At 45.8% G+C, this 27154-nt stretch overlaps 1 protein-coding gene across 1 annotated transcript in view; it reads left to right on the forward strand.

Moving 5' to 3' along the window:
• LOC126176241 (tyramine/octopamine receptor-like) overlaps positions 1-27154 on the forward strand; it is a 137676-nt gene that overhangs the window by 91355 nt on the left and 19167 nt on the right. The window contains exon 4 of the mRNA XM_049923386.1: positions 24035-24321. Within this exon, the coding sequence (XP_049779343.1) occupies positions 24035-24321 (287 nt within the window). The remainder of the gene's footprint in view (positions 1-24034; positions 24322-27154) is intronic.

Consider the following 27154-nt stretch of genomic DNA (forward strand, 5'->3'; position numbering starts at 1 on the left):
CATTGACGTCGGATGTTGTCTTTCAGCATCCCTACAGATGTCGGTCGATCACGATACACTTGCGACTTCAGGTAACCCCAAAGCCAATAATCGCATGGACTGACGTCTGGGGACCTGGGAGGCCAAGTATGACGAAAGTGGCGGCTGAGCACACGATCATCACCAAACGACGAGCGCAAGAGATCTTTCACGCGTCTAGCAACATGGGGTGGAGCGCCATCCTGCATAAATATCGTACGTTCCAGCAGGTGTTTATCAGCCAGGCTGGGGATGATGCGATTCTGTAACATATCGGCGTACCTCTCACCCGTCAGGGTAGCAGTTTTGCTGTCCAGCGCCATCTGTCGGACATTTTGTGAACGTTGTTTGTTTTTTTTTTTGTTCTAATAAAACCTCATGTCATTCCGAGCATGTGTGTCAAATTTTACCTCTCTATCTACATTATTCCGTGGTTTATTAAGTTTTCAAATTTATACTGACTTTTTGATCACCCGGTACATTATTGACCATGTTCAGATGGGATGGACACTCTGATGTGGAATGTTCATTTAAATGAAAATTTGAAACAAGTGCCCATTTTCCTGAACACACACCTCACTGCACCTTCTACAGGACCTTCCTCTTAAATTCCACGTATGTAATGCATCCCATGTTATTCATAATCTCGTGCATGAATGAAATCCTTGGTCGTCCTCGGCGATTCCTTCCCTCAATAGCTCCTTCTGCTATTGTCGGTTGTTGTGTCTTAAAATGTATCCTAAGAGTTCGTCTATCCTTGTCTGAGTGTGCGTCCATACAGATCTGGTTTTTTGTACTCTTCTCAATATTCTTCATTCGTAACTCTGTCTCTCCGGCTGACCTTCATCATCCTTCTGAAGCGCCATATCTCCAGAGCTTCTAGCCATCTTCGCTCTGTTTTCCTATTGTTAAAGTTTCACGCCTGTACAGGGCTACGTCCCAAAATTTAGTGTAAGACTGAGATTCTTGTTGGTGAGTAAGTTCTTTCTCAAAATAAATGCAATTTTTGCTTCCTGAGCTGTGCTCACAACTGATTTTTGGCTTCTGCAACCTAGTGTGATCCTGCTTCCCACATAGGTAACTTCCTCTAACACTTCAAGCTCCTCTAATTCTTGAAGGTTGATATACAGGGTGGTTATAATTAAAGTGCTTCTCTCGGAGATCCTGCGATGGTTGTAATTACAGTATGGCAGCGAAATTTGGTAGATATGCTAAGGCATTAATGCGGAACCGATTTATTCTGGAGGAAAATTAGTTCCAAATTCGGCCGGCAGGTGCATAGCTGGTGCTATAGACTACTTTTGTGACGGAATGATATCCACGCTGTCATATGGCAATCCATAACGTGAGTTAACAGTATGGCGATCGAGAAGCGAGAGTGTGCGGTGTCAGTGAAATCGTTTTAGGTGAATGGCGGCAATTACGGTAGTGCATAGACAGAGTACAAGTGACTGAAGATCTGAGGAGAGGCCTAAGTTGACTAATTGTTTTAAAGAAGATGATAATGAATTTCGAAAACGTGGTTAAGCTTGGTGTTGGACCTGGAAAAGGCAGGCGTCTTATCCCAGCGGAAATCATTTACGAGGTTGCTGTTGTTGAAACTGACCGTGCAGCCCGTGCCCCGGGTGGTGCCAGAGCTCTTGCAATGTCACGAGAATTGTCCATCCCATTGTCAACAATACGGAAAGTTTTGTGCTCAAATTTTACGCTTGTCCCGCAAAAGAACCAGACGGAGCATTAAAGGAAACCTCATGATTCTCAACAACCTCTGAATTTTCTGTTCGATTTCTGGCACGTATCGAAGTTGATGAAATGATTTTGGGCAATATTCTATGGAGTGGCGAAGTATATTTTACACTATAGAGTGCAATCAGTACGCGGAACTGCCAAATTTATGGTACTGTAAAACCGCATGTTGTGCAAGAAGAGCCATTGCACTCCATCATGTGGCTGTGTTGTGTGGATTCACAAGTACTTCTATTTCTGTTTCGTTCTTCTTTGAAGACAGCACACCCAGAGGACCTGCCAGGTTTACTGTGATGTTTACACGATACTGATATTTCCATGTACAGCATGTGATTCATGCTTTGCAAGAGCACAACTGTGTAGGAACCAGTGTTTTCATACAAGTTGGGGCAACATCTCATGTTGCTCACCTAGTGCAGCTTTTCACAAACGTGCTACCCCCTGAGGTTTCCCAGATGCATGGCCTGCAAGATCACTTGATCTGAATCAATGTGACTTTTGGCTCTGCGGATATCTAAAATAATGCCTTAACGAGGGACACATTCGCTTTTGACCTGATCTGAAGGCCAGTATACAGGAACACGTTACTCAGATTCCAACATAACTGCTACGAGCAACTGTAGATCACGTCATTTAACGGATGCAGCATCTCGTTGACGTCTCCTGTGCTCGTACTCGACAAATTGCGTAAGCAGCGGTTAACAATAAAATCAAAATAATTTCTTTCTCAATTCTTTTACCTTTTCTGTCTCCATCCCGGTCCTCGTCAATTACACATGAAAAACATTCTATAAGTCTTTCTCCCGCTTACAGCGCCAGATTTTCACATCGTGCCGAAAATGTATCCATCGTAAATAGGTTTGGCATTAACATATTAGAATATACACCAATTTTCGGAGCGATATGATAATTGCAGCCTACACTGTCTCTCTGTAAGCAGCTACACTTGAATTGTAACCACCAAGTACTTAATATGGAAGACTTTTTTTATATGTCTATCGCTGGCTTTTTTTTTGTGTTACCATAATGATTTCAGTAAATCTTTTACATTGTTTTGAGGATCTTCTCTAGGCATTTTTTCGCGTTGGTCTACTTATGTCTCCATGACCACAGCAATTTCATCTGTGTAATGCAACATTTCTACCTTCTGCCAATGAACTTTCATCCACAGCTCAATAGTTTCGCGACCTTGATCTATAGCTTCCTGGACGTAAGCACTGAATATAAGAGGAGAGGGTACAAAGCATTGTGTGACGCCTTTTCTAAATTGTGCTTCTTGTTTGTGATAAAGAATCCTACTCACAATCACTTCGTTCTTATAGAATCTATCACCTGCATGTCTTTATATTTTAGACTTTCTTTCTTCAGCACTTTCAGTATCTCTTGCCAGACAACATTATTAGTACGGTAAAGCCGGTTCTGATGCACTTTTTATATCAAATTGGCGTGCTAATTAATGAAAATGATCAGTTAAACTAACATTCCTCCTCCCTTCCTCTTGGCCTATTGTTCTCCTAAGTGGTTTATGACCCTCTGAGGATAAACTGTCCTTCTGCGAACTCCCCCATCTCTCCCCCTACCAACTCCTTTGGAAAAAGGGATGCCGATCCCAGCGCACTTTTGATACCAAATCAACTGAATAATTAATTTACTTGATCAATTAATTACCCCAATTCCCTCTGGGAAATCCCCAGCCTATCAGAGGGAATCTTCTATTCCTTCTCCACCTCACTGCTGGCGTGACGTTCACAAATCGGCGAGAAACTTTAAGTGATGAATTCAAATTTTGGTGTTAAATTCATATGCTAATTAAATGGTTTTGCGGAGTGCATATTCTTTACTATAGAAAATAAATTTGCACATCAATGGTTTGCAAGGATGTAAGGTACTTCCTTTATTTTATCATCTTCAGGATACTGACACAGTTCATTAAATCACATTCGAAGATGTCCAACCCAGAATACTGGTGCAGTCTAGCTCCCCTGCTCCTCCTGTTGGTGGTAAATTCAAAATTTTGCGGCAAAATCCCTTTGGCTGTGAAACATTATTATTGAGAACTAGACAGCAGTTCTATCCAGTTTCATCAATAACTGCTGGATGCAGAGAGGATGTTTTCTCTATTAGTATAGTAGTAAAGAGTTGCTCCAACCAGTCTAGCCAGTAGCTCTATGTGGGAAAGAAAATAGGACAGGAAGCCAACACTGAAGTGCAAAGGAGTAACCTCCTGTCGGCCTACAAGTGAATAGCTGCTGGGAAGGACATAAGGAAGGGTAATGTTAGAACAACGACCCACTGTCCCGGCGTGGCTATAAATCCCTGCCTATTATATACAGGACTTCTGTAGCAACATCATTGGGGAATGAAACACACTTACACCTATTTACAAATTGCAAGTCTCATCCAAGCAAAAGGAAATATGGGAAACACGACGGATGATATTTTTTACAGATGTACCCCTTACTATCTTACTTGAACACAGCATCTCAAGAAGATAAATCTTTCCAGTCACCTTCAGTCTAGTCCATAGCCATCTGCTAAGAGTATTGTGTACCTGAAGACTGGTCAGCAGAAATTTTCTTTGCAACCGCCATTTGCTACAGGCTTAAGCCGTGGCTTCCAGTTGCCAATCTCTTGTGACCATTCCTGCCAATAGCTGCGGCACAAAGTGAGACAAGCAGAAGCATCTTGGACATGTAATTCTAACTGCAGTTCCGCCCCGCTGTACCCAATCCAAATCAGGGATGCTGATTTGTCAATACACCTTAAATTTCTCACACAAAATGTAGATTACTCCCTTTTATACAAGCTATTTTCGAAATAGAAGGAATCTGAGCCTACACACATCTTCACATCTCCAATATATTGTTACCTGGGGTGAAAATTCTGTGCAAGACTATGGCATAGGCTATATTTCATTACAGTATTCTCACATCAGGTAGAAAAATTTGTTCTTATCAGCTTAATATCTGCCACGTTCTGCATCACAGGACTAGAATATTAAACAAAATTTTGGCACATAACTGAGTGCTAAGAGAATGTTCTACCTCTTTCACAGGATGCCTTCTCACCAATGGACTCCCTTAAAGTAATCAAATGCCTCATCATCTACGATGTCTCGAAAGTTAGCAGCACAGAGGAATTGTAATTAACAATTTTATGCTAGATATCGCTTTATAAATTCGGTAAATAATTAATTTCATTATGATGGTCAACTCCCCGTGTGTAGTTGGGAGATTGAAATTCCTTTAAAAGATCTTGGCACAATGAGTAAATGCCTTATCACCACTCCAACTCACGAACCATATCTGCAGTATTCCCACCCTTGCTTCCGTCCACCCAGCAGCTCTTCATTGATATCAAATTGATTTATTAATTAATTAAATTGATTGTGAAAGTCCCTCTGCATTTTTCCCTACAGTCAGACTACACTCACCAGGTAATCATTACAAACATATCCTTGATGTCCATGGAGTCTGCCTGCAGGCTAGGTAGTCACTTCCTCTGATACAAAAATGGGTGGTAACCGTCATCAATATCTGAAGATATGCAATGCTAATGGTGTTCTGACTCTCAGTTGCCTTGTCATGCTTGTAGAAGTAAATCATTTAGATGGTTCAGATGGCTCTGTGAACTATGGGACTTGGCATCTGAGGTTATCAGTCCCCTAGAGTTAGAACTACTTAAACCTAACTAACCTAAGGTCATCACACACATCCATGCCCGAGGCAGGATTCGAACCTACGGCCTTAGCAGTAGCGCGGTTCTGGACTGAGGCGCCTAGAACCGCTCGTCTACAACGGCCAGCTAAATCATTTGGAATCCTGGTGTAGTGCTGAAAAATCGAATCCTGCTGAGACATGCCCGTCTATGGGGGCAGTAGGACGTTTCACTATATTCTCCACCATTGCGTCACCTCTGCCTCTATCTCCGCCGCCGCCGCCACCAAGTCGCATGTGACCAGCTGCCACTTCTGCTACTACGTAGCGAACTTCTGCCGGAGCGTCAGGCCTGTAACATTCCCGACCGACAACATCTGGCCGCCATGCCATACAGCCAGCTGTTAATGATTCCACACTCGTAAAAGTTGTCCTATCAGTCTCAGAAGGACTGGACGCTTAGATGTCGTTGACTTAAATACGAGGATGTTGAGCAATATGCTTTCCCTCATCCCTGCTGCCAACTGAAACGTTTTGAGATGTGATTTCGCAATATCCCAGAAAGGATGAAACAGTGAGCAATAGAAAAATACCTGCCTTCTGACCGCCTCATCACAAGCGTGTATGAGTCTGCAGACCTAAGTTCCTCTTAGAATGTAGCCCTGCAGAAGCGCTGCTACTGGCTCTCCTCAAATAAGTCGACGGATCTTTCGAGAACTCAAACTGGAATTCGTGGAGCTAATGCTAATGAGGAACAATATTAAGAACTGACATTTGAAGGTGACAGCACAAGGATTCTAATGCCACCAGGTCCATTTTGTGTACGACCATGAAGATAGCATACGACAAATTTTCGTGCATACATAGGATTACAGACAATAGTTCTCTACCGCGCCCTATTTGCGAGTGGAATAGGAAATGAAACGACTCGCAGTGATACAGGGAGCACTCCTCTCTGCACCATACGATTGCTTGCGAGGTATACAAATATACACTCCTGGAAATGGAAAAAAGAACACATTGACACCGGTGTGTCAGACCCACCATACTTGCTCCGGACACTGCGAGAGGGCTGTACAAGCAATGATCACACGCACGGCACAGCGGACACACCAGGAACCGCGGTGTTGGTCGTCGAATGGCGCTAGCTGCGCAGCATTTGTGCACCGCCGCCGTCAGTGTCAGCCAGTTTGCCGTGGCATACGGAGCTCCATCGCAGGCTTTAACACTGGTAGCATGCCGCGACAGCGTGGACGTGAACCGTATGTGCAGTTGACGGACTTTGAGCGAGGGCGTATAGTGGGCATGCGGGAGGCCGGGTGGACGTACCGCCGAATTGCTCAACACGTGGGGCGTGAGGTCTCCACAGTACATCGATGTTGTCGCCAGTGGTCGGCGGAAGGTGCACGTGCCCGTCGACCTGGGACCGGACCGCAGCGACGCACGGATGCACGCCAAGACCGTAGGATCCTACGCAGTGCCGTAGGGGACCGCACCGCCACTTCCCAGCAAATTAGGGACACTGTTGCTCCTGGGGTATCGGCGAGGACCATTCGCAACCGTCTCCATGAAGCTGGGCTACGGTCCCGCACACCGTTAGGCCGTCTTCCGCTCACGCCCCAACATCGTGCAACCCGCCTCCAGTGGTGTCGCGACAGGCGTGAATGGAGGGACGAATGGAGACGTGTCGTCTTCAGCGATGAGAGTCGCTTCTGCCTTGGTGCCAATGATGGTCGTATGCGTGTTTGGCGCCGTGCAGGTGAGCGCCACAATCAGGACTGCATACGACCGAGGCACACAGGGCCAACACCCGGCATCATGGTGTGGGGAGCGATCTCCTACACTGGCCGTACACCACTGGTGATCGTCGAGGGGACACTGAATAGTGCACGGTACATCTAAACCGTCATCGAACCCATCGTTCTACCATTCCTAGACCGGCAAGGGAACTTGCTGTTCCAACAGGACAATGCACGTCCGCATGTATCCCGTGCCACCCAACGTGCTCTAGAAGGTGTAAGTCAACTACCCTGGCCAGCAAGATCTCCGGATCTGTCCCCCATTGAGCATGTTTGGGACTGGATGAAGCGTCGTCTCACGCGGTCTGCACGTCCAGCACGAACGCTGGTCCAACTGAGGCGCCAGGTGGAAATGGCATGGCAAGCCGTTCCACAGGACTACATCCAGCATCTCTACGATCGTCTCCATGGGAGAATAGCAGCCTGCATTGCTGCGAAAGGTGGATATACACTGTACTAGTGCCGACATTGTGCATGCTCTGTTGCCTGTGTCTATGTGCCTGTGGTTCTGTCAGTGTGATCATGTGATGTATCTGACCCCAGGAATGTGTCAATAAAGTTTCCCCTTCCTGGGACAATGAATTCACGGTGTTCTTATTTCAATTTCCAGGAGTGTATATAGAGGGCAAATATTGTCTACATGTCAGTTCATCCATTTATAGCCACAACTCATAGAAGAGTGTTTTCTCTTACTCGTATTAACCGAGAAAACAAAAGATGGAATTTATTCTGCTGATAGATTCTCTATAGAAACCATTGTGTCCTCGAAGATGATTATCCTCACCTCCAAATCTCTTAAAACTGCGTCATTCATTTTTATGGTTTACAATGCATAACATCCCTTGGATGTTCGGGCTCACATGCGGTTCCTCTCCGTCGAATTTTCTTGGCTCAAACTCGTCAAGGGGTTGAACCGCACATGTCGCATTACACGCACTAAATTACACACTTGTGACCATTTGGTTAAATTTTCTGGCTGATGGCAAGTTTGCGAAATACAAAGTTAATATAACATTCCACTTCCTTACCATCACGAAAAGTTGGAGTTCACACCAAGCGCACGGCTGCTCACCGCTAAGTCCCTCGATGCCACACAACGCGAAGTTGGGCGGGCGCTAATGACCTTAGCAGTTTTGCGCCCTAAAACCATAACAAAAAAAAAACAACGCGAAGTTTTCCAAGTCGTTTCACTTCCTAGCTACCTAAAGACCGACCGTCCGCTTTCGCGTCTGCATCCTAACTGTTCGCTTTGGTGTCTCCACCCGAACTGTCCGTTTTCGCGTCTCCATCCGAACTGTCCCCTTTCGTATCTCGACCAGAACTGCCCTGTGCCCGTCTCCGACCGCGTTTCCCGCGCGCTGAACATCTTTGCTCAACTGACTAGCGCAGTTCCCTTTCCTGAAGCCGTCCATCTGATTGGCTACGGTTTATTCTACATTACTTTACATTTTAACGTATTTAAATGATCAAAGCTTGACCACTTTCACGTTCTAAATAAAGCGACATTAATACCCATTACATAATAAACGTTAAATTCTTTTACAAAAGACCAATACAATTTCCACGTTAACTTTGAGTGTCAGGCCAGTACCCTTGCACCAATGTGCTTTCTGATAAATAAATAAAGAACAAAAGTAACTATTACGCACTAAATTTTACAAAATATATTACATTGCCTAATGATTCAATAAGGTGTCATGCTATCATCGGTCAATGTGTTTTGTCTGGAGAAAACGATAATCTGATGCCTAACGGAAAATACTGATAATTTAAATTTACTACTTCTTTTAAACAAATTAAGTTACATAGTTGATATTTACAATGTCTGTCATTTTAATGATGTGCTTCTATATGAAATGTCAATCGCTAAGATCGACCAAAGCGTTCAGATTTTAGCATTCAGGTCTTTGTTACAAAACTTGTTAATTTCACTTTAACAGTAAATCCTAAACTATTACAGATACGACAATATTCAAGTTTCATTGGTATCACAATGAAAATTTATGGAGGATGGCAGATTAAAATTAATGTGGCTTGATTCCCTGCACTACTTCAGAATTAAATAGTTTTCATGAATGTTTCCCTTTATGGCCTATCTTAAGTCCGCCTATTTAACACTGCTACGTCTCCTTGGACATAAAAGCCTTCTACTGGGTTTCCCTATGACGTACGTTCTCGTCTGTCTCCCTCGCACACTACAGCGCTTAGGCCTCAATAGACGCCTGTGAGTTTCCCCATATCTTGGTGAATCTGCGCGCTTTGTGCCATCCAGCCCTGGACGACAGGGTTCGTTTCACAATTCCTGAAGTCTGACTCTTTCGGATATATACAGAAATGAGAGCGAAATGCTCGTTAACAAGGGGTATTCTGCAGGAATAGCGTGGATAGTACGCACCATCAGTTGTCAATCGCACCTGTGGAGAAACAGAAAGGTTTTCGCACATCCAGGCGAGCATGTAAGTATCCTCATTCTTCCAAATTTTTGGTCATATATCTCAGTTTTACGTATTTTCCATCAATTTTCGTAATTTCGTCAGGTTTTCTATAATTTAAACTCATTTTACCCACTCACTCGAGTTCCAAACCACATCTCTCGTCGACTTGTCACGTCAACAAAACTTCTTATCACGTCGATATCGTGGTGCTATCAGCAAATGACATTGCAGCATGATTCTCAATTTATGTATTATGGCCAAATAATTGTTTTGAGTGCTATACACATGTGCACATGAGCCGCCCAGAGTGGCCGAGCGGTTTTAGGCACTACAGTCTGGAATCGCGGGATCGCTACGGTCGCATATTCGAATCCTGCCTTGGGCATGGATGTGTGTGATGTCCTTAGGTTAGTTAGGTTTAAGTAGTTGTAAGTTCTAGGGGACTGATGACCTCAGAAGTTAAGTTCCATAGTGCTCAGAGCCATTTTTGAACATGTGCACATGACGTGTGCCGTGTTACATTGCTTACAACATATAACACAATTAAACACTGTTTATTAGTGTAGAAAATAGCCATCAAAAGAGATGAAGTGCAAAAACTACGTTCTTTAACCAAAACACTTTATAAATTCCATAAGCTTTTATTATGGTTACCCATCTCTCCCTATGTTGATGGCGGTCACAAAGTATTTTCGCATTCAAAGATCCTGAGCAAAACCATAGTTGTCCCTCCATGCGTCTTGTAAGTGTTCATCTGTCTTAAACCAAACCTCCCTGTAACATTGTCTCCAATTTAATTTGGAACCGACCAGAAGTTGGAGGGAACTGTACAAATGACATTAGACATTTCGTGAAGGAAGAAGACTAGTTGAGTTCCACGTAACCAATACACTTTGATATTTTGTCTTCAGACAGAGCATAACGTATGATCCAAAGCGCCACAACCGGCTGACGCTACTGATATTAATGTAATCGCCATTCAGCGAAGAGCGTTCTGTACAAATGTTATTCATGTCACACATCCAATTACACATGATCTCACTGGACGTTTGCATGCTGAAGATATTAGCACTCCTTATTGGTATATAGTAGATATGAGTCTGATACGTTTGTGAGTAGCCGGCTGCGGTGGCGGAGCGGTTCTAGGCGCTTCAGTCCGGAACCACGCGGCTGCTACGGTCGCAGGTTCGAGTCGTGCCTCGGGCATGGATGTGTGTGATGTCCTTAGGTTTGTTAGGTTTAAGTAGTTCTAAGTCTAGGTGACTGAAGACCTCAGATGTTTAATCCAATGGTGCTCACAGCCATTTGAACCTTTTTTTAAGAGTATTGTGGTGATATAACAGACAGCTACGAAGAAGAAGAAACATATGATTTCGCATGATGGAACTCCACATGGAAAGAGTTTTACACATTTTATGTAAATCACTTGTGCTATCTATTCAGTTATATTGTTTTAGTGTTTGGATATTATACAAAGAAGGTACTCAAAAGACAGAAATTATCATAGAACATAAACACACACTCCTAAGGCGACACAGTACTGCACTTAAATATGCATAATGTGAAAACCGTGTGGTTGCAATATATTAGTCACTTGGAATTCAACGCCGGTAATACCCCAGTGCAGGAAATATATTTCCAACATCCAACATACATTCAGCTTGCAAATTTTCTATCCCACTCACTATGGCGAGAAATTTTAAGATGATAAAACTACTACTTTCTACACCAAGGAAAAAAAAAAGACATAGTTTCACGGAAGTTGTAGTACTCGGTGTTCACATTCTACACTCTTCGAAATGGAAAAAAGAACACATTGACACCGGTGTGTCAGACCCACCATACTTGCTCCGGACACTGCGAGAGGGCTGTACAAGCAATGATCACACGCACAGCACAGCGGACACACCAGGAACCGCGGTGTTGGCCGCCGAATGGCGCTAGCTGCGCAGCATTTGTGCACCGCCGCCGTCAGTGTCAGCCAGTTTGCCGTGGCATACGGAGCTCCATCGCAGTCTTTCACACTGGTAGCATGCCACGACAGCGTGGACGTGAACCGTATGTGCAGTTGACGGACTTTGAGCGAGGGCGTATAGTGGGCATGCGGAAGGCTGGGTGGACGTACCGCCGAATTGCTCAACACGTGGGGCGTGAGGTCTCCACAGTACATCGATGTTGTCGCCAGTGGTCGGCGGAAGGTGCACGTGCCCGTCGACCTGGGACCGGACCGCAGCGACGCACGGATGCACGCCAAGACCGTAGGATCCTACGCAGTGCCGTAGGGGACCGCACCGCCACTTCCCAGCAAATTAGGGACACTGTTGCTCCTGGGGTATCGGCGAGGACCATTCGCAACCGTCTCCATGAAGCTGGGCTACGGTCCCGCACACCGTTAGGCCGTCTTCCGCTCACGCCCCAACATCGTGCAGCCCGCCTCCAGTGGTGTCGCGACAGGCGTGAATGGAGGGACGAATGGAGACGTGTCGTCTTCAGCGATGAGAGTCGCTTCTGCCTTGGTGCCAAGGCGTGGTCGTATGCGTGTTTGGCGCCGTGCAGGTGAGCTCCACAATCAGGACTGCATACGACCGAGGCACACAGGGCCAACACCCGGCATCATGGTGTGGGGAGCGATCTCCTACACTGGCCGTACACCACTGGTGATCGTCGAGGGGACACTGAATAGTGCACGGTACATCCAAACCGTCATCGAACCCATCGTTCTACCATTCCTAGACCAGCAAGGGAACTTGCTGTTCCAACAGGACAATGCACGTCCGCATGTATCCCGTGCCACCCAACGTGCTCTAGAAGGTGTAAGTCAACTACCCCGGCCAGCAAGATCTCCGGATCTGTCCCCCATTGAGCATGTTTGGGACTGGATGAAGCGTCGTCTCACGCGGTCTGCACGTCCAACACGAACGCTGGTCCAACTGAGGCGCCAGGTGGAAATGGCATGGCAAGCCGTTCCACAGGACTACATCCAGCATCTCTACGATCGTCTCCATGGGAGAATAGCAGCCTGCATTGCTGCGAAAGGTGGATATACACTGTACTAGTGCCGACATTGTGCATGCTCTGTTGCCTGTGTCTATGTGCCTGTGGTTCTGTCAGTGTGATCATGTGATGTATCTGACCCCAGGAATGTGTCAATAAAGTTTCCCCTTCCTGGGACAATGAATTCACGGTGTTCTTATTTCAATTTCCAGGAGTGTATTATGATTTGGAAATTAAGCTGTCCACACGTCAGTCCTATAAAATTATCGTCAGCGACGGAAAAATGCATGAAACAACGATGTTTTATGAGGAAATAGATAAATTCATAGCAGCAGTGTTTGGCATGTGAAATTACATAATCTGTTCTACACACAGCATTGTTCAAGCAAATGTATACCTAGGGATTGCAGTACCTCACAAACACCTGTTAATGACTTAGAATCATTGCAGAGATGTAACTGACGACTCGATTGATGTCCAAGATGTGGCAGGAAAATGTAGTACTTAGCATCTTCGTTCATCTAGAAGAGAGTGCTGAAGTAGGTTTTCGATCGGTTTGGTGGATGTGATTCATCACACATGCGTTGGAAGTCCTCTGCTGACTATGATATGGGGAGGTTTGCTGTTAACGATTGCAGATACGTAGCGCTCTAAGCCAGATACAGATTACGCAGTTGTATCTGAGTCAGATGCAGGTTGTATCACACAACTGCTACAACCTGAGAGAACACTGTAAAAAATGCTAAATGTGCGATAAATGACTTACCACAACATCCGACTCTCTCTCTCTCTCTCTCTCTCTCTCTAGAATGTGTCATCACCATTAGATCCCACCTTGTTATAACCCCTCCCATCGCAACCGATTAGTCCATCCACTTTCTACCAGCCTATAACGCCAATCCAGATGATTCTCTTCTCTAGGGAAGCATCCAACACAGTAGTCAACTTACATGTATTCCCGTAACCAAAACAGACATACTGCAACATGTTGCTAAAAATCATGCAGCAACTGTTTTGTATGGTATTTGTTAGCTGACAGTACCTCACAAACACCTGTTGCTCCTGGGGTATCGGCGAGGACCATTCGCAACCATCTCCATGAAGCTGGGCTACGGTCCCGCACACCGTTAGGCCGTCTTCCGCTCACGCCCCAACATCGTGCAGCCCGCCTCCAGCATCATTGGTAGTGAGTACAGAGAAGCACATTGTAGATACTGTTTGCCAGAGCTTAAAACGCTTGAACAGTCTTGCACAGGGTCAAACATATGATCCCACCTATAGTTGTATATTGCAGTCCTGCAATATACAAGCTGGTAATACATTGCTCTTTAGTTAAGGAGAACAAAATTTATCACTGTCACATGTCCGACCACGTTATAGAAATCTATATCGTGTTTACCAATAACTTTGTGGCTACATCTGGGCTTGTCATCCGACATATATAAAATTATTTCTCCACATTTGTTGGTCATCCAAGTTAAACAGTCTATTCCAGTAGTCTTACGACTGCCAACGATAAGCGATTGTTTCCCTGGTTCCCATTGCTCCCAAGTTAACTTTTTCTCGTATTCGTCCTGCTATCATATACAGGTTCCCATGTACAAGAATTTTCCTTCAACAAGCAGACAAGTAAGTACACCCACATCCTCCCTTAATTTTCCAGCATTTTGGCTTTCCCGTAAATTATACCTATTTTCCGCCAATTTTCGTAATTTCATCTATTTTATGTCACTTCTGCTTATGTAATCTTCATATCACTTCTCGCAACTTATTCTAAAATTCCTTGTAAATGTAGTACGGTTGCGAACACCTAACGCAGCTGCGCCATTTTTCTGTATGTGTGTTTGCATCACTTTCCCGTGGAGGCCCCCATGGCACGGGATAGGTTCACGAGAGGGTCAACATACAGCTCCTTGGTGGATCCACCATCCATTACGTCACGGATAGGGCTCAAAGTTAGATCCATCATGGGATACTGTCGGGACAGGGTCTGCAGGCGAATCCACCACACGTTATGGCCTGGATAGAGTAGGAGGTGAATCCACCAGGTGTTATGACTGGGGAGAGTTTGAAGGTAGATTTTGAAGGTAGATCCACCATACGTCATGGCAATAGGGGTAGGGTACAGAAGTAGACCTACCACATGTCACAGCCGAGAGAAGGTTGGAAGGTGGATCCACCACGTGTTATGGTCGGGATAATGTTCGGGGTGGATCAATGACGCGTTACATCCAGGAGAGGGTTTGAAGGTGGATCCACCTGCAATATGTCTGGGGTGGTGTCTGAAGGTGGGGTTACCGGCAGTAGGTGTGGAGTATGTTCGAAATGTTCTGATTCCGTGAAACTCAGCTCGTTCTGATTTCATTCATGAAACGTCTAACGTACTGTGTATAGTTCCCTACTGTATCTAGTCAGTTTCGAACTATATCAGAGCCAATGCTGCACGGACGTTTGGTTAAAGACAGAAGAAGAGTTACAAGATGCATAAAGAAACCGTTTAGAGTTTTGCTAAGGATTCACGAATGCGAGAATACTTTGTGACCCTCATCCACAAAGGGTGAGATGAGTAATCATAATAAAATCTTAGCGAATTTATAAATTGATTTGGCTAAGGAACGAAATTTTTGCATCTTTTCACTGCTGATGCCCCATTTATACAATAAGGAACAGTATTTGTGAAACTTACTGGCAGATTAAAACTGTGTGCCGGACCGACACTCGAGTTAGGGACCTTTGCCTTTCGCGGGCAAGTGCTCTACCAACTGAGTTACCCAAGCACGACTCACGCCCCGTACTCACAGCTCCTATCTGCAGAGTGAAAATCTCATTCTGGAAACAGTATTTGTGTTATGGGACAGTGTAATAGGGTTCACGATACGTACACATGCCTATAGCTCTTACAAAGTAATGGTTTCGTTGGGGGTGGTTTAACAATGATACATAAATTGAGAATCGTGCTGCAATGTCATGGCTGATAACATCACGAGAGCAACATAGTGAGATATTTTGTTGATATGACAAGTCATATCGAAAGTGATGGTTTGGAACTCGAGTACTTGGGTGAAATGCGATTAAGTTACGGAAAACCTGATTAAATTACGAAACTTGGCGATAAGTACGTAAAACTGAGGTGTACGGCAAAAATTTGGGGTGCTCACTATCTGTGCTCTGTGAGTTTAAGTCCTGCAGATACCCCTTGTTTCTCATTTGGTTACGCACCGTAAGTCATAAGAAAGATAGACGCAGGTCAGAGATTTGGAGGTCTGGATGACCATCAACTAGGACGCCAATACGGTGATGCCGTGTGGCTAGGGCCTCCCGTCGGGTAGACCGTTCACCTGGTGCAAGTCTTTCGAGTTGACGCCACTTCGGCGACTTGCGTGTCGATGAGGATGAAATGTGGATGATAAGGACGACACAATACCCAGTCCCTGAGTGGAGAAAATCTCCGACCCAGCCGGGAATCGAACCCGGGCCGTTAGGTATAACATTCTGTCACGCTGACCACTCAGATACCAGGGGCGGACAATACGGTGATGATATACCTGGACGCAATATGCCCCACCAATATGAGGAATCAATGCTCTTGGTCTGTTCAAAAACAGAACATAGAGACATCTGCTACTCCAATACTGTGGAAAATAAGATTACATCTACAGGTCATCGCTTTCGGAGACCTGTTGGCAAATGCTCTGCAACGTCGCTAACACAAGAACCTTCTGTTGCGACTGACAATCTGTGGCTAGTGCTCTTCCTCCAGTACAGGTGACAAAACATTACGCAGGACTTCCAACCTGCTACAGTGGACCAAACGTATCTATTCGATGAGATCACCACACACGCTTGATGTCAACAAGCAGACAGAATTTGAAATTTGTAGTAAGTACCTGTGGGACCAAACTGCTGAGGTCATCGGTCCCTAGGCTTACACACTTCTTAATCTAACTAAAACTAATGTAAGAACAACACACACACCTATGCCCGAGGGAGGACTCGAACCTCCGACGGGGGAGGCGTGCTAACCGTGGGAAGGCGCTTGAGACCGCGAGGCTACTACACGCAGAGCAGATGGTATTTGTTTTCGATTTATCAGTAGACAGAAACGCGGTTAAGCCTTATCGAGTTCTCTAACAGGGGAACTTTTTACTTTGTAGTTCTACTTCGTTGGATGTTAGAAAAGTAATGAGAAGAGAAAGCATGTGTGAGAGAGAGAGAGAGACTGCGCTGTTAACGAAGACTCTGGCACCATTACACTGTCGTATTTCTAGCTCAGTAATCGTAGGAATACGAGAAAGGAGATTAAGTTATATACAGGGGGACATTATAGACAGTCATTCAGTTTCGATTAATTGTAGGTGTTACGCTTCTGAATTTCTTTCTGAAGTCTGTGTATACTCAGCATGGTTATGAGTTTCCTCCCGTACGTTCGTGTGCAGTTTTTCACTTTGTGATAGCTCTCTACCTAGTCAGTGACAAGTGGATTCTCTTACTCGTCGAAATTAGGTGTATTCAAATGTTGGAGGATTCGTGGGAATACGTCAGGTAAGCGATACTCTGACGGAAGGCAATTTGATAGCTGTGTTCCATACCGCTCCATCTAAATATTGATGGCAAACATATTACAGTCTCTCACAAAAGACTCGCGAAGTGACTGCAATGATAAAATTAAGATCTAATGCAAAGTTTCCTACAGGGTTACTATCACCAGTGGAAGTTACATCTTTTGTTCTCTCGATAAGCAAGAGACCACATACTTCCGTGAGGTTTCTGTGCCTACAAATCGATACATACAATAGGAGGACTTTACTTCTACATCTATAAGCATACCTCAAAAGCCACCATGTAGTGCGTGGTGGAGGGCACCATATACTACCACTACTCATTTCATATCCTATTCCACTCACAAACGCTACGGTCGCAGGTTCGAATCCTGCCTCGGGCATGGATGTGTGTGATGTCATTAGATTAGTTAGGTTTAAGTAGTTCTAAGTTGCAGGGGACTGATGACATCAGATGTTAAGTCCCATATTGCTCAAAGCCATTTGAACCATTTTTGAACCACTGACAAATATGGTGAGAGAGAAAAACACTATTTATATGCCTCCGTATGAGAGCTGATTTATCTTTGTTGTCTGTATGTGAAATGTATGTTCGCAGCAGTAGAATCCGTCTGCAGTCAGCTTCAAATCTCGGTTCTCAGTAGTGTTGCTCAAAAAGAACATTGCACTACCTCGAGGGATTCCAGTTTGATTTATTGAAGCACCCACCCATTTGGCGGGAGCCAATAGGCACACTTCTACAGCGCTGCATTCTGAAGGAGACGTAGGTGCGCAGATTCATACACGTTTGATATGGGGTGGTGAACAGACAAGTATTTTACTTTTGTTCGCTGGATTAGTCTTCCGGGAAAATTTAAAAAAATCTCAGGACTTTTTGGTTTGCAAGAGGGCTGAAGCGAAGCACATTGTTCTACATCCGGGTAATTCTCCCAAGTGACATTTAATCACCCAATCCTTGTGGAAAGGATGCGACAACTTCCGTGAGCTGGAATCAGTATCAACTGTCCGACAGGGCGAGCGGTGGTTTGTCGGCCACGATCGGTACAGCCCTGATCCTCAGACAAAGGTTCACAACCCGATGGCGTTGGTGGTAGCTGTTTACAGTGATCCCGCTGTAGGCGGCGGAGATGGCGGCAGTGGCGGTGCGCCGGTGGAGAAGAGAGTGAAGCTTCGTTGCACTGCCCCCATAAACTGACGGGTCTCAGCAGGATTAGTTCGGGAGCAGTAAACCAGAATTCTAAGTTACTTACTTCCATTAGCATAACAAGGCAACGGAGAGGCAGGACGCAGTTAGCGTTTGATACCCTCAGCTATTTGACGACAGTTACCACTCATTTTGGTATCAAATTAAATGACTACCTAGCCTGTGGAAACCCTCCACAGACGTCATGGAAACGTCTGTAACAGTTATTTGGTGAGTGTAAACCGACTGCAGGAAAAATGTCATCCGCCATGCAAAGCGACTCTCACGATCAATGAGGTGCCACTGCGTGGGTGCAGGCGAGGGAGATCTTTTAATGGAATTTCAATGTAACAGCTACAGAGACAGACGATCATCGTAATGAAATCAGCTATATTACCGAATTTATAAAGTGTTATGTTACATAAACCCTTTATTTATAACTCCTCTGTGCTGCTACCTCGTAGATGATGAGGTTAGTTTCAGAGAGTTTCAAGGTGAGGAGGCACCCTGCGATAAAGGTATATTATGCTTTTGGCACTCCATCATGAGCCAAAAATGACTTTAATGTTCTAGCCCTGTAATGCAGGCTGTGGCCAGATATTAAGCTGATAAGAACAGATTTTCTACCTGATGAGGTCATACTTAGAGGAAATATGGCCTATGCCCTAGTATTGTATAGGATTTTTACACAAAGTAACGATACTTTAGTGATGTGAAACGTATATATATTCCGATTTTTTCATTTTTTTTAAATACGTCGTATAAAAGAAGGAATCTACATTTCGAGTAAGAAATTCGAGGTTTATTGACAAAACAATGTCCCCTTTTTGATTGGGTAAAGTGGGGTTTTTTAAACAGGAGAGGCTATATCGGTGTTGGAATAGGAGTTAGAACTATTAGTACAAGTTGCGTCTGCTTGTCTTGCATTGTGCCAAGGCCATCGGCAGCAGTGGTCACAAAGGTTCAGTGATCGGACATTGCAGCTTAAGCCCATCATGAGTGGCAGTTAACAAAGAAAAATTGCGACTAGTTGGCCAGGTACACTATACACTCGTTAGATGGCCATGGACTAGACTGGAGGTGAGTGGCAAAATTTTTCTTCTTGAGATGATGTGTTCAAGTAAGATAATAAGCACTACATTTGTAAAAAATATCGTAAGTTCTATTTCCCATATTTCTGTTAACTCGGATGTGACTTGCAACTCGTAAATACTGTAGGTATAGGTGTGTTTCATTCTCCAGTGATGTTGATACAGGAGTCCTGTACATAAGTGACAGGGATTTGCAGCCGCACTAGGACATTAGGTCGCTGTTCTAATACTGTTACCCATCGTTATGTCCCTCCCACTTGCTATTAACTTGTAGATCAGCAAAAAGCTACTCCGATGCACTTGAATGGTAGCTTCCAATCCTATTACCCATCCTTCCCACATATGGCTATTGTGTAGACTGGCTGGAGAAACTCTCTTTTGCTGGACGAATGGCGAAAATGTCCTCTCTACATGTAGTAGTTACTGACGGAACTGTCTAGTGCTGGCAGCTATCCCTTCGCAACGCCCATGACTCACTGCCAGAGAAATTTTTTATTTTTCCACCAAATTTTGAATGTCCCGCCAGTAGGCGAAAGGAAGTTAGACTAAACTCGTGTTATGGGTCGGTCATTTTGCACTGTGATGCCATAGACTGTACCACTATTTCAAAGATGATAAAACAAAGCGGGTACTCTACATCGTTCCACAAAAGCAATGTGCAAATTGATTTTCTAAAAATAAAGAGTATATTATTATTATTTATTGTTGTGACCTCTGAAATACTATATAATCACCATATGAATTTATCGCCAAAATTCAAATTTAGTACGGAATCTGGTATTTCCCACCGATTTGTGAGCTTTTCGCCAGAAGGAAGGTTGGGAGGGGAGAGGCGCGGCCCTCCAATGGGATGGGCATTTCCTAGAGAAAAATAGTTAACTAATTGATCATTTCCATTAGTCGATTTATTTGATATCAAAAGAGCGCTGGGATCCGCATCACTTTTCCTAGAGAGGTGGGTGGGATATGGAATTGGGGTTGGGGGGAGGGGGGTAGCGGGTTTCTCCGAAGGGCTAATTATCCCCAGGGAGTCATTAATCACTTAGTGCAACAGCTGACTTGCTGCCCAGAGGAAAATAAGCATTAATACCTTGCTCTTGCCAATCTAAAAATAGCTATAATTATTATTCTGTAATTGACGTTAATACTGATGTAATATTGTTCAGTACACCATACTCAATCATGTATAGAAATATCTAGGGTAACACCCATTACACCCTACATGTTTATTTTTCTCGGTTTTATTTTCTATAAGTAGACTTTGTGCCAGAATCGCCTGTGTTGTTTCTAATCCTTTTGTAAATACAAACTGTTGTTCACTCTACCCTCCACCCTCAGCTCTCATGAGAATTATCTGTTGGGAATTCTTAATGTATGCGTAATGGGCTTAATTTCGGTACTGCGCACTTCTTATAGCTGCCACCTTCTTTGGTGTAGGAATCATGACGCGTTTCTGGAAGTCGCCTTGGTGTCTCTCCTATGTTGCAGATTGTCCTACTCAGTTTCAGCAGCATTATTTTCAGTCTTTCACCCATATTTTCAATTCGTTCTGCAGAAGTTGCAGTACTGGACGTAATTTCCATAATTAGTATCAAACGCTAAATCTTCCTGGCAGATTAAAACTGTGTGCCGTACCAATATTCGAAGTCGGGATCCTTCCCGGACGGCTGGTCCCGGCGGAGGTTCGAGTCTTCCCTCGGGCATGGGTGTGTGTGTTTGTCCTTAGGATAATTTACGTTAAACAGTGTGTAAGCTTAGGGACTGATGACCTTAGCAGTTAAGTCCCGTAAGATTTCACACACATTTCAACATTTTGATCCTTGCCTTTTGCGAGCAATTGCTCTGCCGACTGAGCTATCCTGCACGATTCACCCGCAATCGTTTTAGCATGCAAGGGAAACTTGGGAGGTAGGAGATGAGGTACGGCGGAACTACAGTTCTGAGAAAGGAGCCAGGGTCGTGATTCGACAGCTAAGTTGATAGACAAATTGCTCGTAAAAGCAACGATTCCGAGATCTAGTCTCGCTCTGGCACACTATTTTAAGCTACCAAGATCTTTCTTATCAACACACACTCCGCTGCAGAGTGTAAATATCATTATAGAAACATCAAAAATGTTAATGTATGCTTTCCTGGCGTATACAGCTGGCGAAGAGTTCTCGGGCTTCCAGCCGGGTGGCGGTGTCTTCAAAATGCGACGTTTCGACGGGAACAGTGAAACACAGATTGGTAGGGCCTTCAAGAAGAGACAGGCTGACAAATTGCAGGAAGAGGAAGAAGAGGAAGAGGAAGTTAACATGAGACTCGCCTTTCTTCCATATTTGGGGCCCATATCAGCCAAAATCGGGAGGCTACTGAGAAAATCAAATATAAATACCGTCTTCCGACCACCGCCGAAGACAAAAGAGCTGCTGGGCTCAGCTAAAGACCCACTCAAACGCAACACACCTGGTATATACAGCATTGCCTGCGAATGTGGTGTACAGTACATTGGACAAACGCAGCGCTGCATCTCGAAAAGGTGCGAGGAACACACCAGGCATGTCCGACTTTGACAGGTAGAGAAATCTGCTGTAGCGGAACATAGCATCAAAGAAAACCACACCTTTCATTTGGACAACGCCAGGGTGCTGTGCCGAGCCGGGAGCTATTGGGATAGCGTCATTAAAGAATCAATAGAAATACGGGTCCACGAGAATCTTGTGAACTGAGCGCCGCCTGGAATCCAGCATTAGCCGCAACACGCCAGGAACGCACCAAGAACCGTCCAGCTCACGAGAAGCGACCGGAATGCTCTGACGGAGACACGAGCGGCGCACCCGCTTCCCCCTCCAGCCCGCCCGCCGGCTCCTCTGGATCCAGCCTCCCGCGGCCAGGTGGTGGGGGGCACGCCGCAGGTATAAAGGGACCGGCATCCGCTAAGTCTCGGCACACAAACCAGGGAAAGACCCTCTATTCCCGCAGCACTACAGGCTGATTAGCCTCTTGTCAACTCGCAGCAAGATCTATGAGCGCCTCCTGCTAAGACCCATACAGGAACATATTACCAGAGAGCAAATTCTGCCGGATTTCCAATTTGGATTCCGGCAGAACCACTCTGCCCCACAGCAGGTCATGAGAATGGTTGAAGCAGCCACAGAGGGCTTCAACCACAGAGGCTACTGCGGGATAGTGCTACTAGACGTAGCCAAAGCCTTTGATTCAGTATGGCATAGAGGGCTACTCTACAAGTTGTACACACAAGGGTTTCCCGGGAGAATAGTTCAGCTAATCAAGAGCTACCTCTCGAATAGGACTTTCTCCGTCAAAATAGATACTGCCACCTCCACCAGAAGGCGTATTCGTGCCGGGGTGCCGCAGGGATCGGTCCTGGGGCCCGTATTGTACAGTTTGTACACTGCGGACACTCCAAGGGCCCCCCTGGTGCACACCGCGCAGTACGCGGACGACACAGCCTTCTACACAAGAAATGCGAACAAGGACCTGGTCATTCGTAGGCTACAAAGGGTTTTAGACGACACAGAAACCTGGGCCCGTCGCTGGCGCAGCACCATCAATTCTGAAAAGACGCAGGCAATGCTGATTACCCGAAGGCTCGGAAGGCGCGAACCTCCTCAACGTCCCCCCCTCCACCTTCACCTAAATGGAACCCAACTCCCCTGGCGCAGAACCGCCAAGTACCTTGGCGTAACCTTGGACTCTCGTCTTACGTGGAAACCCCACATAGACGAGGTCCACAGAAAGGTCTGCGCCAGAATGTCCATCATATACCCTATCCTGAACACAACCAGCTCCCTTCCCTGCCCAGTAGCAGTAAATGTATACCAGGCCCTGATCCGGCCGGTAATGGAGTATGCGTGCCCTGTCTGGGGGTACACGGCAAAGCAGCACCTGAACAAACTCCAGAGGCTGCAGAACTGCGCCCTCAGAAGGGCACTACATCTACCACTTGGATTCCCCACAGACGACCTGCACGCCGCAGCCGAAATCCCACTCCTGAGAGAGCGTTTCCAGGATCTGGCAAGGGCCTTCTATGAAGGTTCCTCCAGATCCGGAAATGCACTCATCCACTCCCTAGGTCGGTATGACGTGTCCCGCGATAAGCACAAGCGCCCTATGACGATCTTCGACGATTAAGTTGAAGAGAAAATCCCAGCACCCAATCCCTAATCCAGTTCCTTCCCATATAACACCAATCATCTCGCCTACCCCAGGCAAGCACCAGACACATTCACAACAATTCATCACATATCACAGACACCAAAAATACATAGAAAAAACACACACACACGTACACAGGGGAGTAAAAGCCAAAAGGCTACCAACTCCCCCTCACACTTCCCCAAAGAGGGGAATGTATTAGATGAGAGCAGCAGCAGCAGCAGCTAAGTCTCGGCACTTCGCCAGAAGATGACGAGTACGTTACTCGTCGAAACGTCGCAGTTTGAAGACACCGCCACCCGGCTGGAAGCCCGGGGACTCTTCGCCATCACAAATGTTGACTCTTAGTCTGGTACCGGTGAGAGTGCTTGCCGACGGGACGCTGCAGTCAGCTGACACGGGCACCTCGTGTGGTCGGCAGGTGTCGCGGCTGTCGGCGTGCCGGCTGAGCGGCTCGACGCTGTCGGTGAACGGCGACGTGGTGGCGCGCTGCCGGGCGCCCAGCGTCGGCATCGACACCGACCTCGTCAGCGAGTTCGACCCCTCCAGCTCGGACTCGGGCGTCATCAGCCGCTGCGCCGTCGTCAAGCCGCTCAAGCTACGCCTCTGCGAGCCCATCTTCGGCGGCCGCAAGTCCAAAGCGGCGGGCAAGAGGCCAGGCGTCGAGGTGAGTAGACCAGTAGGATGCCCGCGGCGGTTGACGCCGCATAGCGGGCAAACACCCTTTCCCCGCGGTCCCTACTTCCTCACGGCTACATATGGTTTGTGTTATCGGCTGTTCTAGAAGTATTGCCCTCCCATCAGACTTTGCTGTTAGCCATGTTGTGTTGAATGGTTCGCCGTTCACACAATTCAGTTCAGTACGAAATGCGCAAGAAAACCTAACTGTCCTAACTGAACACGTCTAAACGTGAATAGTGACGGAAAAATACGAGCGGCATTCGATAAGTAATGCAACACATTATTTTTTTCGGAAAGCTGATTGATGTTATTCGAATTCCGGTACACCATACCATTTCCCACTCTTTCACTATAAAATTCTACTTTTTAGTATAATCTCCGTTGAGTGCGACGGCCTTATGCCAACTTACTGCAAGGGCCCGTATGCCCGGATGATACGCAACTGGCCATTAAAATTGCTACACCATGATGACCTCCTATAGACGCGAAATTTAACCGACAGGAAGAAGATGCTCTGATATGCTAATGATTAGCTTTTCAGAGCATTCACACAACGTTGGCGCCCGTGGCGACACCTACTACGTGCTGACATGAGGAAAGTTTCCAAACGATTTCTCATACACAAACAGCAGTTGACCGGCGTTGCCTGGTGAAACGTTGTTGTGATGCCTCGTGTAAGGAGGAGAAATGCGTACCACCACGTTTCCTACTTTGATAAAGGTCGGATTGTAGCCTATTGCGATTGCGGTTTATCGTACCGCGACATTGCTGCTCGCTTTTGTCGAGATCCAATGACTGTTAGCAGAATATGGAATCGGTGGGTTCAGGAGGGTAATACGGAACGCCGCGCTGGATCCCAACGGCCTCGTATCACTAGCAGTCGAGACGACAGGCATCTAATGTGCATGGCTGTAACGGATCGTGCAGCCACGTCTCGACCCCTGAGTCAACAGATGGGGACGTTTGCAAGACAACAACCATCTGCACTAACAGTTCCACGACGTTTGCAGCATTGCAGCAGCATGGACTATTGGCTCAAAGACCATGGCTGCGGTTACCCTTGACGCTGCATCAGAGACAGGAGCGCCTGCGATGGTGTACTCAACGACGAACCTGGGTGCACGAACGACAAAACGTCATTTTTCGGATGAATCCAGGTTCTGTTTACAGCATCATGATGGTCGCATCCGTGTTTGGCGACATCGCGGTGAACGCACATTGGAAGTGTGTATTCGTCATCGCCATACTGGCATATCACCCGGCGTGATGGTATGGGGTGCCATTGGTTACACGTCTCGGTCACCTCTTGTTCGCACTGACGGCACTTTGAACAGTGGACGTTACATTTCAGACGTGTTACGACCCGTGGCTCTACCCTTCATTCCATCCCTGCGAAACACTACATTTCAGCAGGATAATGGACGACCGCATGTTGCAGGTCCTGTCCTTTTTGGATACAGAAAATGTACAACTGCTGCCCTGGCCAGCACATTCTCCAGATCTCTCACCAATTGAAAACGTCTGGTCAATGGTGGCCGAGCAACTGGCTCGTCACAATACGCCAGTCACTTCTCTTAATGAACTATGGAATCGTGTTGAAGCTGCATGGACAGCTGTACCTGTACCCGCCATCCCAGCTCCTTTTTACTCAATGCCCAGGCGTATCAAAGCCAGAGGTGGTTGTTCTGGGTACTGATTTCTCAGGATCTATGCACCCAAATTTGCTTGAAAATGTAATCTCATGTCAGTTCTAGTATAATATATTTGTCTAATGAATACACGTTTATTATCTGCATTTCATCTTGGTGTAGCAATTTTAATGGCCAGTAGTGTACCTCTCTACTGGTCAGCGTCGCAGCCAACGTCTCGCTGCATCAATAGCCTCCCCATCATCCATGCCTTGCTTCCCGCCGATTGCATCCTTCATTGCGCCAAACAGTAGGAAGTTGCTCTTTACGGGCTTCTGTTAGATAGCTTAGAATCCAGCGGACGCACACCTATGAATAACCCACTGCTGGACGAGAGTGTCACCACTACGAGCCGAGACGTTCAATTCAGCAGACAAGTGTGCGCTTGTGATCCGTCGATTCCCTCGAATGAGGGTGTCCGCACGTTCCAGTAATAGATGAGTCACAACAGTGTGTGTGGCCGGCAGGTGGAAGATCAGACAAGTTGGCGCGATCTTGTTGTGGTGATGACTGACGCCTCCCCCAGCGACTCGCGTAGGTATTGTTCACTGCCAGGTCTGCATATAAATCCTGCGATGTTCTGGTTTTCCGCCAAAAGAAAGTCAGTCCCAGCTCTCCGCCTGGAGCTCATCTACGTTATAGACGCCATTTTGAAGGCTGCGTACAGCTCCGCCACCAGTCGGAACTTTATAAAACTATAGGGGCTGCAACGAGAATGTTCCAGGAAGTCCCACAACAAACGCTGCATTTTTCTACTGAAACTGGCCGAGGAAAAAATGTGTTGCATTACTTATTTCACGTTCTCGTACGTATAACGATATGTATTCACGATGTAAATTTCTACAAAAGGGGTATACATGTGCCAAAGATTAAGTTAGTAGATCCATATAAATTATACCGCTGAGAAAGCTGCATAGTGAAAAGATTTCCTCGTATTAAATGGGGATGTTCAAGGAAAGTGCTCAAATTCACCTAAAATACCACAAAAGATCAATTTTAACATATGGTAACGAAGCAGTTGTTGCGGGTAATACTAAAAATGTCAACAGCTTAGAAATACTTCCACACACATTTGAATTCTAACTAGATTATAAGGCGATATATTTTCAGGAGATGGTGCCCCATAGCTCGTATATATTACCA

This window comes from Schistocerca cancellata, chromosome 3 (genome assembly GCF_023864275.1).
Source record: "Schistocerca cancellata isolate TAMUIC-IGC-003103 chromosome 3, iqSchCanc2.1, whole genome shotgun sequence".
NCBI lineage: Eukaryota > Metazoa > Arthropoda > Insecta > Orthoptera > Acrididae > Schistocerca > Schistocerca cancellata.